At 47.8% G+C, this 12,578-nt stretch overlaps 1 protein-coding gene across 1 annotated transcript in view; it reads right to left on the bottom strand.

The window, feature by feature from the left end:
- Positions 1-12,578, bottom strand: part of CAPN5 (calpain 5) — an 87,775-nt gene that overhangs the window by 8,923 nt on the left and 66,274 nt on the right. Inside the window, exons 6-12 of the mRNA XM_083170189.1 lie at positions 9,922-10,115; positions 8,893-8,970; positions 8,581-8,776; positions 7,989-8,111; positions 7,460-7,656; positions 6,054-6,175; positions 1,082-1,218 (exon numbers count right to left, since the gene is read on the bottom strand). Coding sequence (XP_083026315.1) covers positions 1,082-1,218; positions 6,054-6,175; positions 7,460-7,656; positions 7,989-8,111; positions 8,581-8,776; positions 8,893-8,970; positions 9,922-10,115 — 1,047 coding nt within the window. The remainder of the gene's footprint in view (positions 1-1,081; positions 1,219-6,053; positions 6,176-7,459; positions 7,657-7,988; positions 8,112-8,580; positions 8,777-8,892; positions 8,971-9,921; positions 10,116-12,578) is intronic.

Here is a 12,578-nt window from a genome sequence, read left to right as displayed (position 1 = left end):
GGGTCTCAGTTTTTCCTCCCACAATACAGCAGTATAATAGTAAGATAAATAGATTCTTAAATAGTAAGGAAATGATAAATAATAGGGTACTTGTGTACAATCACGGCTCCCACGATGTCCATCGCATAGTAAAAAATTGCATCGCATTGCATCACATGCAATTTGATCGCATGCGATTTTTAACAGAAATGCATCCAAATGCATTGAAATTCGTATCAAACATGTTCAATGGCCCCCAAATGTCATTTTTCAGGCTGTACCGCCCCCACTATCAACGCGAACCCGAAGCTTGGCAAGCGCAGCGAGCCCGCGAGGGGCGGCGGTACGCGTCCTACGACCTTTTCATACCCCCACTATCCACGTCGGCGTGGAGTTGAGAATAGAAAGTGTGGCGAGCGCAGCAAGCCACCGAGCCCGAAGCGTGGGGAGCGCAGCGAGCCCGAAGCGTGGGGAGCGCAGCAAGCCCCGCGAGGGGACACTGATACCTTCACAGGTATACGCATCCCCTCGCGGGCTTCACAGGTGTCCGCATCCCCTCGCCACGCTTCGGGCTCGGTGGCTCGCTGCGCTCGCCACACTTTCTATTCTCAACTCCACGCCGACGTGGATAGTGGGGGTATGAAAAGGTCGTAGGACGCGTACCGCCGCCCCTCGCGGGCTCGCTGCGCTTGCCACGCTTCGGGTTCGCGTTGATAGTGGGGTGTGGTACAGCCTGAAAAATGACATTTGGGGGCCATTGAACATGTTTGATACAAATTTTAATGCATTTTAATGCATTTCTGTTAAAAATCGCATGCGATCAAATCGCATGCGATGGCATGCGATTTTTAAAAAAAAAAAAATGCATAAAAACGGCAAAAATCGCATGCCACTACATATGGCATGCGATGGGAGCCGTGAAAGTACACAAGTACCAATAATAGTCCTGATGTGGGCTAGCCAGTGGTATGAAGCCATCATGTGCAGAGCTGTACATCAGCTACACCGCCATGGTGCAGGGTTACACAGCGATGTCATTTTATAGACTCGTCCCCTATGAGCATGAGGACATATAGATCCCATTACCACAGGCCACGCTTACCTGGATGACGATGGGCTGCCCTGGTTTCTTCCGGTAGAATAAGCCCTTGACGTCAAACTGAGGAGAGAGTGTGTCTTTTATGACCGGTGATTGCACTTTAGCCCCTTCTGAGCCAATGATGACATATGGGTCTGCACCTGAGGGGAGAAAAACACAACCAATCAGCTCAGCCCCGTACCTGCCTGGGGACCTGCCACAGACTGGGAGATATAAAGGAGCAAAATCTCCCTGCACCACAGAGTATATCAGGAGATAAGTGATGTGTCAGTGAGGACAGGGCTGCATGTGACAGGGGCAGTGACATGATGGGAGGAGGGGAATGGAGGCAGCAATAAGCCACAGACTGAAAGTTATATAGTGGGAGGAGCAGGGGCCCACAGCAGCACAGAGTATATCAGGAGATGAGTGATGTGTCAGTGAGGACAGGGCTGCATGTGACAGGGGCAGTGACATGATGGGAGGAGGGGAATGGAGGCAGCAATAAGCCACAGACTGAAAGTTATATAGTGGGAGGAGCAGGGCCCCACAGCAGCACAGAGTATATCAGGAGATGAGTGATGTGTCCGTGAGGACAGGGCTGCTTGTGACAGGGGCAGTGACATGATGGGAGAAGGGGAATGGAGGCAGCAATAAGCCACAGACTGAAAGTTATATAGAGGGAGGAGCAGGGCCCCACAGCAGCACAGAGTATATCAGGAGATGAGCGATGTGTCCGTGAGGACAGGGCTGCTTGTGACAGGGGCAGTGACATGATGGGAGGAGGGGAATGGGGGCAGCAGGAAGCCACAGACTGAGAGTTATATAGTGGGAGGAGCAGGGTTCCCAGCAGCACAGAGTATATCAGGAGATGAGTGATGTGTCAGTGAGGACAGGGCTGCATGTGACAGGGGCAGTGACATGATGTGAGGAGGGGAATGGGGGCAGCAGGAAGCCACAGACTGAGAGTTATATAGTGGGAGGAGCAGGGTCCCCAGCAGCACAGAGTATATCAGGAGATGAGTGATGTGTCCGTGAGGACAGGGCTGCTTGTGACAGGGGCAGTGACATGATGGGAGGAGGGGAATGGAGGCAGCAATAAGCCACAGACTGAAAGTTATATAGAGGGAGGAGCAGGGACCCACAGCAGCACAGAGTATATCAGGAGATGAGCGATGTGTCCGTGAGGACAGGGCTGCTTGTGACAGGGGCAGTGACATGATGGGAGGAGGGGAATGGGGGCAGCAGGAAGCCACAGACTGAGAGTTATATAGTGGGAGGAGCAGGGTCCCCAGCAGCACAGAGTATATCAGGAGATGAGTGATGTGTCAGCGAGGACAGGGCTGCATGTGACAGGAGCAGTGACATGATGTAAGGAGGGGAATGGAGGCAGCAGGAAGCCACAGACTGATAGTTATATAGTGGGAGGAGCAGGGTCCTCAGCAGCACAGAGTATATCAGGAGATGAGTGATGTGTCAGTGAGGACAGGGCTGCATGGGACAGTGACATGATGTGAGGAGGGGAATGGAGGCAGCAGGAAGCCACAGACTGAGAGTTATATAGTGGGAGGAGCAGTGTCCCCAGCAGCACAGAGTATAGCAGGAGATGAGTGATGTGTCAGCGAGGACAGGGCTGCATGTGACAGGAGCAGTGACATGATGTAAGGAGGGGAATGGAGGCAGCAGGAAGCCACAGACTGATAGTTATATAGTGGGAGGATCAGGGTCCCCAGCAGCACAGAGTATATAAGGAGATGAGTGATGTGTCAGTGAGGACAGGGCTGCATGTGACAGGGGCAGTGACATGATGTGAGGAGGTAATGGAGGCAGCAGGAAGCCACAGACTGATAGTTATATAGTGGGAGGAGCAGGGTCCTCAGCAGCACAGAGTATATCAGGAGATGAGTGATGTGTCCGTGAGGACAGGGCTGCATGGGACAGTGACATGATGTGAGGAGGGGAATGGGGGCAGCAGGAAGCCACAGACTGAAAGTCATATAGTGGGAGGAGCAGGAACCCCCAGCAGCACAGAGTATATCAGGATATGTGTGATGTGTCAGCGAGGACAGGGCTGCATGTGACAGGAGCAGTGACATGATGTGAGGAGGGGAATGGAGGCAGCAGGAAGCCACAGACTGAAAGTTATATAGTGGGAGGAGCAGGGTCCCCAGCAGCACAGAGTATATCAGGAGATGAGTGATGTGTCAGTGAGGACAGGGCTGCATGTGACAGGGGCAGTGACATGATGTGAGGAGGGGAATGGAGGCAGCAGGAAGCCACAGACTGAAAGTTATATAGTGGGAGGAGCAGGAACCCCCAGCAGCACAGAGTATATCAGGATATGTGTGATGTGTCAGCGAGGACAGGGCTGCATGTGACAGGGGCAGTGACATGATGGGAGGAGGGGAATGGAGGCAGCAGGAAGCCACAGACTGAAAGTTATATAGTGGGAGGAGCAGGAACCCCCAGCAGCACAGAGTATATCAGGATATGTGTGATGTGTCAGCGAGGACAGGGCTGCATGTGACAGGAGCAGTGACATGATGTGAGGAGGGGAATGGAGGCAGCAGGAAGCCACAGACTGAAAGTTATATAGTGGGAGGAGCAGGGTCCCCAGCAGCACAGAGTATATCAGGAGATGAGTGATGTGTCAGTGAGGACAGGGCTGCATGTGACAGGGGCAGTGACATGATGTGAGAAGGGGAATGGAGGCAGCAGGAAGCCACAGACTGAAAGTTATATAGTGGGAGGAGCAGGGCCCCACAGCAGCACAGAGTATATCAGGAGATGAGTGATGTGTCAGTGAGGACAGGGCTGCATGTGACAGGGGCAGTGACATGATGTGAGGAGGGGAATGGAGGCAGCAGGAAGCCACAGACTGAAAGTTATATAGTGGGAGGAGCAGGAACCCCCAGCAGCACAGAGTATATCAGGATATGTGTGATGTGTCAGCGAGGACAGGGCTGCATGTGACAGGGGCAGTGACATGATGGGAGGAGGGGAATGGAGGCAGCAGGAAGCCACAGACTGAAAGTTATATAGTGGGAGGAGCAGGAACCCCCAGCAGCACAGAGTATATCAGGATATGTGTGATGTGTCAGCGAGGACAGGGCTGCATGTGACAGGGGCAGTGACATGATGTGAGGAGGGGAATATAGACAGCAGGAAGCCACAGACTGAGTTATATAGTGGAAGCAGCAGGGTTCCCAGCAGCATAGAGTATATCAGGGAATGAGTGCTGTATTCCAATTGTAAAGCACAACGGAATTTTCTGCGCTATATAAAAAACGGTTTATAAATGAATGTCAGTGAGGACAGGGCTGCATGTGACAAGGGCATTATATGAGGAGGGGAATGGAGACAACAGGAAGCCACAGACTGAGCGTTATATAGTGGGAGGAGCAGTGTCCCCAGCAGTACAGAGTATATCAGGAGAGGAGTGATGTGTCAGTGAGAACATGCATGCCTGTGTCGGAGGTGAGGGAAGGGGTGATAAGACCTAGAGTGTAAATGCTGTATTCTGTGGTAAATGTACTAAACCTTGGGGCCACATGTACCAAACTTCAAAAAGTGGACAGTGATAAACAACCGAGAGATAACCCTAACACTCAGATGAACGCATCCCTATTTCACACTGTCCATGTTATATGTGTCCAGCACTGTACTACATCATGTTTAATGAACTAAGACAGCACTGCACTACAGCATGTGTAATGAACATATCCAGCACTGTACTACAGCATGTGTAATGAACATATCCAGCACTGTACTACATCATGTTTAATGAACTAAGACAGCACTGCACTACAGCATGTGTAATGAACATATCCAGCACTGTACTACAGCATGTGTAATGAACTAAGACAGCACTGCACTACAGCATGTGTAATGAACCAATCCAGTACTACAGCATGTGTAATGAACTAAGACAGCACTGCACTACAGCATGTGTAATGAACCAAGACAGTACTGCACTACAGCATGTGTAATGAACCAAGACAGTACTGCACTACAGCATGTGTAATGAACCAAGACAGTACTGCACTACAGCATGTGTAATGAACCAAGACAGCACTGCACTACAGCATGTGTAATGAACCAATCCAGCACTGCACTACAGCATGTGTAATGAACCAATCCAGCACTGCACTACAGCATGTGTAATGAACCAATCCAGCACTGCACTACAGCATGTGTAATGAACCAATCCAGCACTGCACTACAGCATGTGTAATGAACCAATCCAGCACTGCACTACAGCATGTGTAATGAACTAAGACAGCACTGTACTACAGCATGTGTAACGAACTAAGACAGCACTACACTACAGCATGTGTAATGAACTAAGACAGCACTGTACTACAGCATGTGTAATGAACTAAGACAGCACTGCACTACAGCATGTGTAATGAACCAATCCAGCACTGTACTACAGCATGTGTAATGAACTAAGACAGCACTGCACTACAGCATGTGTAATGAACTAAGACAGCACTGTACTACAGCATGTGTAATGAACTAAGACAGCACTGTACTACAGCATGTGTAATGAACCAGACAGCACTGCACTACAGCATGTGTAATGAACTAAGACAGTACTGTACTACAGCATGTGTAATGAACTAGACAGCACTGTACTACAGCATGTGTAATGAACATATCCAGCACTGCACTACAGGATGTGTAATGAACCAATCCAGCACTGTACTACAGCATGTGTAATGAACTAGACAGCACTGTACTACAGAATGTGTAATGAACTAAGACAGCACTACACTACAGCATGTGTAATGAACTAAGACAGCACTGCACTACAGCATGTGTAATGAACCAATCCAGCACTGTACTACAGCATGTGTAATGAACTAAGACAGCACTGCACTACAGCATGTGTAAGGAACCAATCCAGCACTGTACTACAGCATGTGTAATGAACCAATCCAGCACTGCACTACAATAATCAGCTGGCTCCGCGCTTGCACTCTGAGCTGGTTACCTCCTTGAGAGTCCTGCTGTTTGAGTCCTGTAGCGCTGACCACATGGACCTGCGACACCAGCTGAGGGAATCCGCACATGCCGGACCAACAGGTCTTCCGGGGCTCGTCCACAGTCAGCTCACTGGGCAGGAGAAGAGTGGTACAGTCAGTGGTGGTGTACACAGAGCATTTGTGGTAAATAAATATTTATACAAACATTTATATATACACACACACACACACACACACACACACACACACGTGTATACAGTATGTGTATGTCAATACTTATGTACATGTAATTTTGGGTATAAATCATAGGATAGACATGAACTAGGTCGACATGCAGGAAGGTCGACATGCAGGAAGTTTGACATGGGTTAGGTCTACAGGGTCATTAGGTAGACACATGCATTAGGTCAATATGGGGAAGGTCGACATGGGGAAGCTCGAGAGTCAAAAGGTTTCTTTTTACTTTTTTTTTGTCCCGAATTTCAACACAGTCGACATGGACACTGAAACGTAGCACCGCGTCCCCTTGCATGGCTCTCCATGTTTCGAGCACGGCACCTCGCTACACTCAGCACACTATTTATTCTCCCACCACACCCTAGTGGATGGTAGGGCATGAAATACCGCCTGTCGGCACATGTCGGCTCAAAAAAAATAATAATACGGAAAATCTCATGTCGATTTTTTGACTGTCGACCTTCCTGCATGTCGACCTAGTGGTGTCAACCTAATGCTTGCAGACCTAGTGACCGTATCCCGTGATTTTATTTTTTAATGAATTTGCAAAAATCTCCCAAAAACATTTTTTTTCACGTTGTTATTATGGCGGATTGTGTGTAGAATCTTGATATTTAATTTCAGAGGCTATGTAAGGCTTTTGTGTGACTATAGGTAATATGTATGGGAACAGACAATACACAAGTGCCGGGAGTGTCACCCAGGACCTGCGTTCTTGTTCGAACTAGTTACACAACATTCCGTATCCCCCCCCCCATACACACGATCACAGCGCATGTTAGGGGCTGGAATACTGGACACTGCAGCACCGCTCACCCTCTATGATGGACTATTCCGTGTGTCAGACGGAACTGTGGTGAAGCCAGAATGTAGGGTCACAATAAAATAACCACTTTCCCAAAACATTGCACACAATCATTTCCTAATTCACGCACAGTTTATGGTCTCCTTATCTGCATTTACTCCCATATAATATTATATATAGTGCATCTGACACAAACACACCCAGGGAAAGTTATATTAAGTCTTGGAGAGAGAGAGATAAAGTGCAGGCATTGTCCAAAGCGGTCATTTATCTATCACTGCTTTACTTTATCACTCTGTCAGGTGATAAGAAAGATCCGCCTCCCCTACAGTCACATGACTCCCAAAGCACCAATAGGAATCGGGGAATCACCAGCAGTTGGAAGGCACATCAGTGAACACTCGGAGCAGAAACTCTCCCGTCTGGCCGCTTTCGAAGGTGGTGGGAACGATGACGTATCGGCCTTCCTTCATTTCCATCCTTTGGAAGACGCTGCGAGAATTGATGTAGGTGGATCCGGCGACCTTCGGCTGTATGGTGTGCATCCGGTACTTGCGGTTTAACTCCACCTGTGTAATAGGTAAGAGGTCAAAAGCTCCAATATAGGGCAGGAATAGCGCTATAAACTGGTCCTGGCTATGATGACAGCATACTACACGCATCTACAGCCGCTGTCGCTGAGAACGCAAGATACCTAACCGGAACGCACAAGGGGGTTGCGGCTCCTGGTAGATGGTGATAACGCACAAGCCAATCAGCTTTTAACAGTCAAGGTACAGGCTGGGTATGAAGAGTGTCAGTGGAGCTGATTGGCTGCTGCTTTATCACCTTCCTTTTTATCACTTCACCAGGCTTAATACATCTGCCCCTAAATCGGTCAACAGAAAGGATTAGTCCTCACCCGGAGAACCTCAAACCCGATGGCCAGATTCTCGAACTTTCCATCCTTGCGGGTCGTCCGCTTGGTTTTCTGCTGCAGGCAAACGAGAACTTCATCTTCTGGCTTCTTCACGTCAAACACAAACTGGGGAGAAGAGACGGACGTGAGTGGCACAGTTAAGTGACCAGAAAACGGCGAACACCGAAAGCACATGACCAGATAAATATAAGCCGCAACTAGGCAACTTATGCTTCCAAACTGCATGTCCCCTGGGAGTTGCCTAGTGTCACCTGTGTCTCATTGGGGTGTGGATTAGCTTACAGACGATGTCAAGGTAGACAGTCAATACCAAAGCGGTTGATGTGCATTAAATCGTCAAAAAATAAAAGGTCAACGATGACAAAAGGTCAACAGGCGCTAGGCCGACATTGATGACACGGGTCAAAACCAGCTAAAGGACAACATGGAAAAGATCACACACAGCTCTTCCTAAGCACAGATTAACATTCCAAGTGATTACCCCAAAATGTAACAAAAAAGGGACATCGGGCCTCAGCGTAGGCTGCTGGCGACTTATAACGCACGAGTATAGGTGCCAGTGGCCTGACCTCACCTGTGGGTTCTGGAGGAAGATGGTCTTGTTGTTGAGGCAGCCGCCTGAGCGGTTCCGCAGAGGTTCATCATGCCGGATCCAGGATCCGCGCAGCACCGACTCCTCCCAGGTCTTGTGAATGCTTAAGTGAGAGGTGTTTATGAGTCGGCACATGATGATATCTGTGTAATACTTGCAGAAATCCTCAAAGGTCATCCTAATATAGACAGAAACAATGCTGTAACTATGGCCATGAGCAATAGGGATATTCCATTCCAGGCTTTCAGCTGGGCCCCATATAGGCATAGCGGTGATGTCTTCAGCTCAAATTACCAAAACTCCCCGTCGTCATCCACGGTCACCCCCAGCTTCTCCCGCTCACTCTTACTCACTTTCTGCCACTCCTCTGAGCTGAAAGAACAAGAGGAAGAACTGTTGCCGGTGCCAGTGGACAGCCACACCCCTCTGTATACAGGACACGCGTGTAGGTGGATCGGAGCTTCAACCGCCTTAAAGCCCCTCTAATTGCACAGAATCCGCTGGAAAATGCAGATGGCTGAGGAGAGCTACACCATGTTGCAGGATCAGCCTTGGAAATGGTGTCCGCCATATTGGTTATGTTCTTGGGCTTCTTCATCCAAGCCCCTCCCACAATACTACCATAGCTTTGCTTCAAGGAACCGCCAATGGTTTATGCCACATAAATAACACTGACAGGGTGACTCTGGGATAAGATGAATGTAGTCATGAAAAGAATATTCGGCCCTTCAACAGTCCTGATTTTAAACATGGTGCACTGGAAATTAGGCAAGTGCAGCTCACAGAATACGGATAATTTTCGTACGGCATGAAACCAGGCTGTGGACTGGTGGTCGGAGACCCAATTGGGCTCAGACTCCAGTTTTCCTTCCGGTGATCCTAAAGGGCCCATTTATAAATGAGTGATAAAACTAGTCATGAACGATCAACTCATTGTGTACGATAAATGGTTCTTCAGCCAATCAGCTCCAAGCGGTCATTTTTCAAACACATGACAGGAGCTGATTGGCTGGAGTTTTAACATTCACAGAAAGTTTTAATCACTCATTGATAAATAGGCCCCTGACTTGGCTGTACAGGGCAGGCGTTACTGACCATTCTGAGCTTTCTACACCAAAGGTACAAAGACTGTTTTGTATCTTTAATTGTTTATTATTACTATATGAAGCATTTTATCGCATACATCGCACTGCCACATAAGAACACACAGACCACACGTTGATTACGAATGGCTGCATAATAAGAATTCAGTTACAGGTATCCATAATCCTGAGATCTATCTAAATACTGATCACCCCCCCCCTGCAGACCTCGGGCCCTTACCTGTCGCTCCAGGGCCCGTTCCACTCTCGCTCCCCCCATGGATTGCGCATTCTGATCATGTCCAGCTTCTCCGACTTAAAGAATGCCAGTAGTCCGTGTCCCAGGCGCACTTTGCGCACGTCGGTCACAGCGTAAGCGTGCCCCTTCACCAAGCCGCAGCCCAGCTTCGCTTCCATGTCGGCAGCCGTAGTTGCCTGCAGGAAATAAAGTTACTGCAGAACTATATAACACTACCACAGCTACTAATAAACTCTCCAATGAAAAGTGTTGTGTCTGGAAATTACAGGGAGAAGGGAGGTGGACAGAATGTCAACAAGAGAATGCCGACGCGATAGTTCTGGTATCTACAGCATTTTATCAGTGTGGCATTATAATTTTAAATAGACACTCTTAAAAAGCCGTCAGAGGTAAAATGCTTTCAACAACATTTCTTCTGTGTCGGCATTCTTTAGTTGACATTACATTTTGACGGAAATCATACAAAACCCTGGGTAAAAGGCCCATGCTCGTGGCACTAAATGAACTTTTGCCAGGGATTCTGACGGTCGTAACCCTGACTATTAGGAGTCCGACAGGGGGGCGAGCGAATTCAAGCCCCATTCTATTCTCCCTCTATGAGAGTCGTAGCATGCAATTCTGTTCCTCGCCACCAGGAGGGAGGCATAGTCAGAGGCCGGACAGGCAGCAGGTCCCTCCACCAATCCAATGCGCACAGGACCGCGCATCAGATTGGAGCTCATACACATTGGATTTGGGCCAAATTCACTTGATTTCTCGTCCCGATCCGTCAGCATCAGGTGAAATCTTGGCAAAATCGCAAAGTGTGTGGGGGCCGTAAGAGGTAAATTTACTAAAGCTTCTAAAAAATGAAAAGAGGTGATGTTGCCCATAGCAACCGATCAGATTCGGTCTACAATTGATCTATTGCATCCTAGAAAATGGGTGTGTGTGTCAACGGGTAGACTGTCTAAGTCGACAGTCAATAGGTCCGCACCAAAAGGTCAATAAGCAACAAGGTTGACACTGATAAATGGTTGACAGGAAAAATGTTAGCGCATGAACAGGTTGACATGAGTTTTTGGTGTCAATGCCGACATGGACTGCCAAGTAGTGTAGCACTTTACACACCATAGATAACAAACAATGTCTTTGCCGACAGCAGGTTGACACACAAAAAGTGGTTGTTGGTCACAAAAGTGGCCCAGGGGCGCCTGAGTGGAGTTGTTTTGCTGGAGCTGCGGTCTCTGGATTTGGGAAGTCAAGCCCAAAAGAAGTACATAGAAAAAAGAGGGATTTGAGACCGCGCTCCCTAAGGAAAAGTGCAACAGGTATATTTAAAACATTTATTATGAAAAGAATAAGTACATGTAAATATAAAATGCAATAAAAAAAGAAGGGATTGGGGGTATCACAAGTAAAATAATAAGAGCAGGGATATTCACCCACAGTCCAGTCCTGGTAATGTCCTGTATCCGTTCCTATAGTACCTCCAGATGAATATTATAAAGTGCCAATTGCAATGTGATGATTGGTAGTCTCCAAACCAGGGAGCTCCCGATGTTGGGGGGTGCTCAACCCGGTGGGCTTGATGTTGTTGCCACTTGGTACCTTGATGGGAGTGATGTAAATCTCCTAACCAGGGAGCTCCTGATGGTAAGTGGTGCTCTACCTGGTGGGCCTGATGGTGATGCCGCTTGATTCAAGGATGGAGACAATTCTGGAGGTTGGTCCGGTTGCAGGATGAAACTGAAGAGGATGTCTGTAAAATAGGGGTGTCCCTGCTCCCCTCCACCAACGCGTTTCGCTATAAGCTTTGTCAAGGTGATACCTGTGATGTGTACTTATGGGGTTTATATACCCTCAATGGGAGGGAGAATCAGTTTGCACCTGTTGCACATTAATTGATGTATTGAACCATTATACACTTCCTATTTAATGAGGCCGAATAGGAGACAAAACCATACCCCCCTGGGGTTTTTAATTCGAAAAACGAGCAGTACAAAGCATGAAATTACATAAAAACACTTAACTCATTAGGAGGATCCGTTTCCGGATATCCGGTGCCATCATTTCCGGTTGGTGAACCGCATATGCGCTCCACTAGTATTGGGAGTAGACTAGGGATATATGGGCGGTTTATGCCCTCATTAAAGATGGCCGCGCCTGTACTTCCGGGATCGCAGTAACGCGAAAGAGCTATTTCCCCGGGTGTTACTGACAATGCAGTCCTTTTGAGACCAGAAGATTGGTGCCTAAGTAGTCTGCGTTCCTAAAGTAATTTGCGCTGTGCCATTCAGTGATATTTATTCATGGAGCGCATATGCAGCTTTACAATGGCGCACAATGTACACATTAGTAATATCAGATATATTGGGTAGATAAATAGTTACCATTTAATAAGGACATTTCATGTAATTGAGGGCAGAGAAACAGAAAAAGGTCATTCAAACTGGATAACAGTTTGTCCGGATCAAGGGTAGAGAATAGATACACAGTATCGATATAGATACACAGTATCGATATAAATACATAGTGTCGACATTCATACATATTTTTAGAGATAATAGCAGTGAACAGTGTAAAATAAAATATAAAGTACATTATTTAGATGATACTGTGTAATTCGTATAGATATATTTCAGTTTCTATTATCTAGC

Source organism: Crinia signifera, chromosome 2 (assembly GCF_055691185.1).
Source record: "Crinia signifera chromosome 2, ASM5569118v1, whole genome shotgun sequence".
Taxonomy (NCBI): Eukaryota; Metazoa; Chordata; class Amphibia; order Anura; family Myobatrachidae; genus Crinia; species Crinia signifera.
The sequence above is the reverse complement of the archived record's forward strand: the minus strand, read 5'-3'. Positions and strand labels throughout refer to the sequence as shown.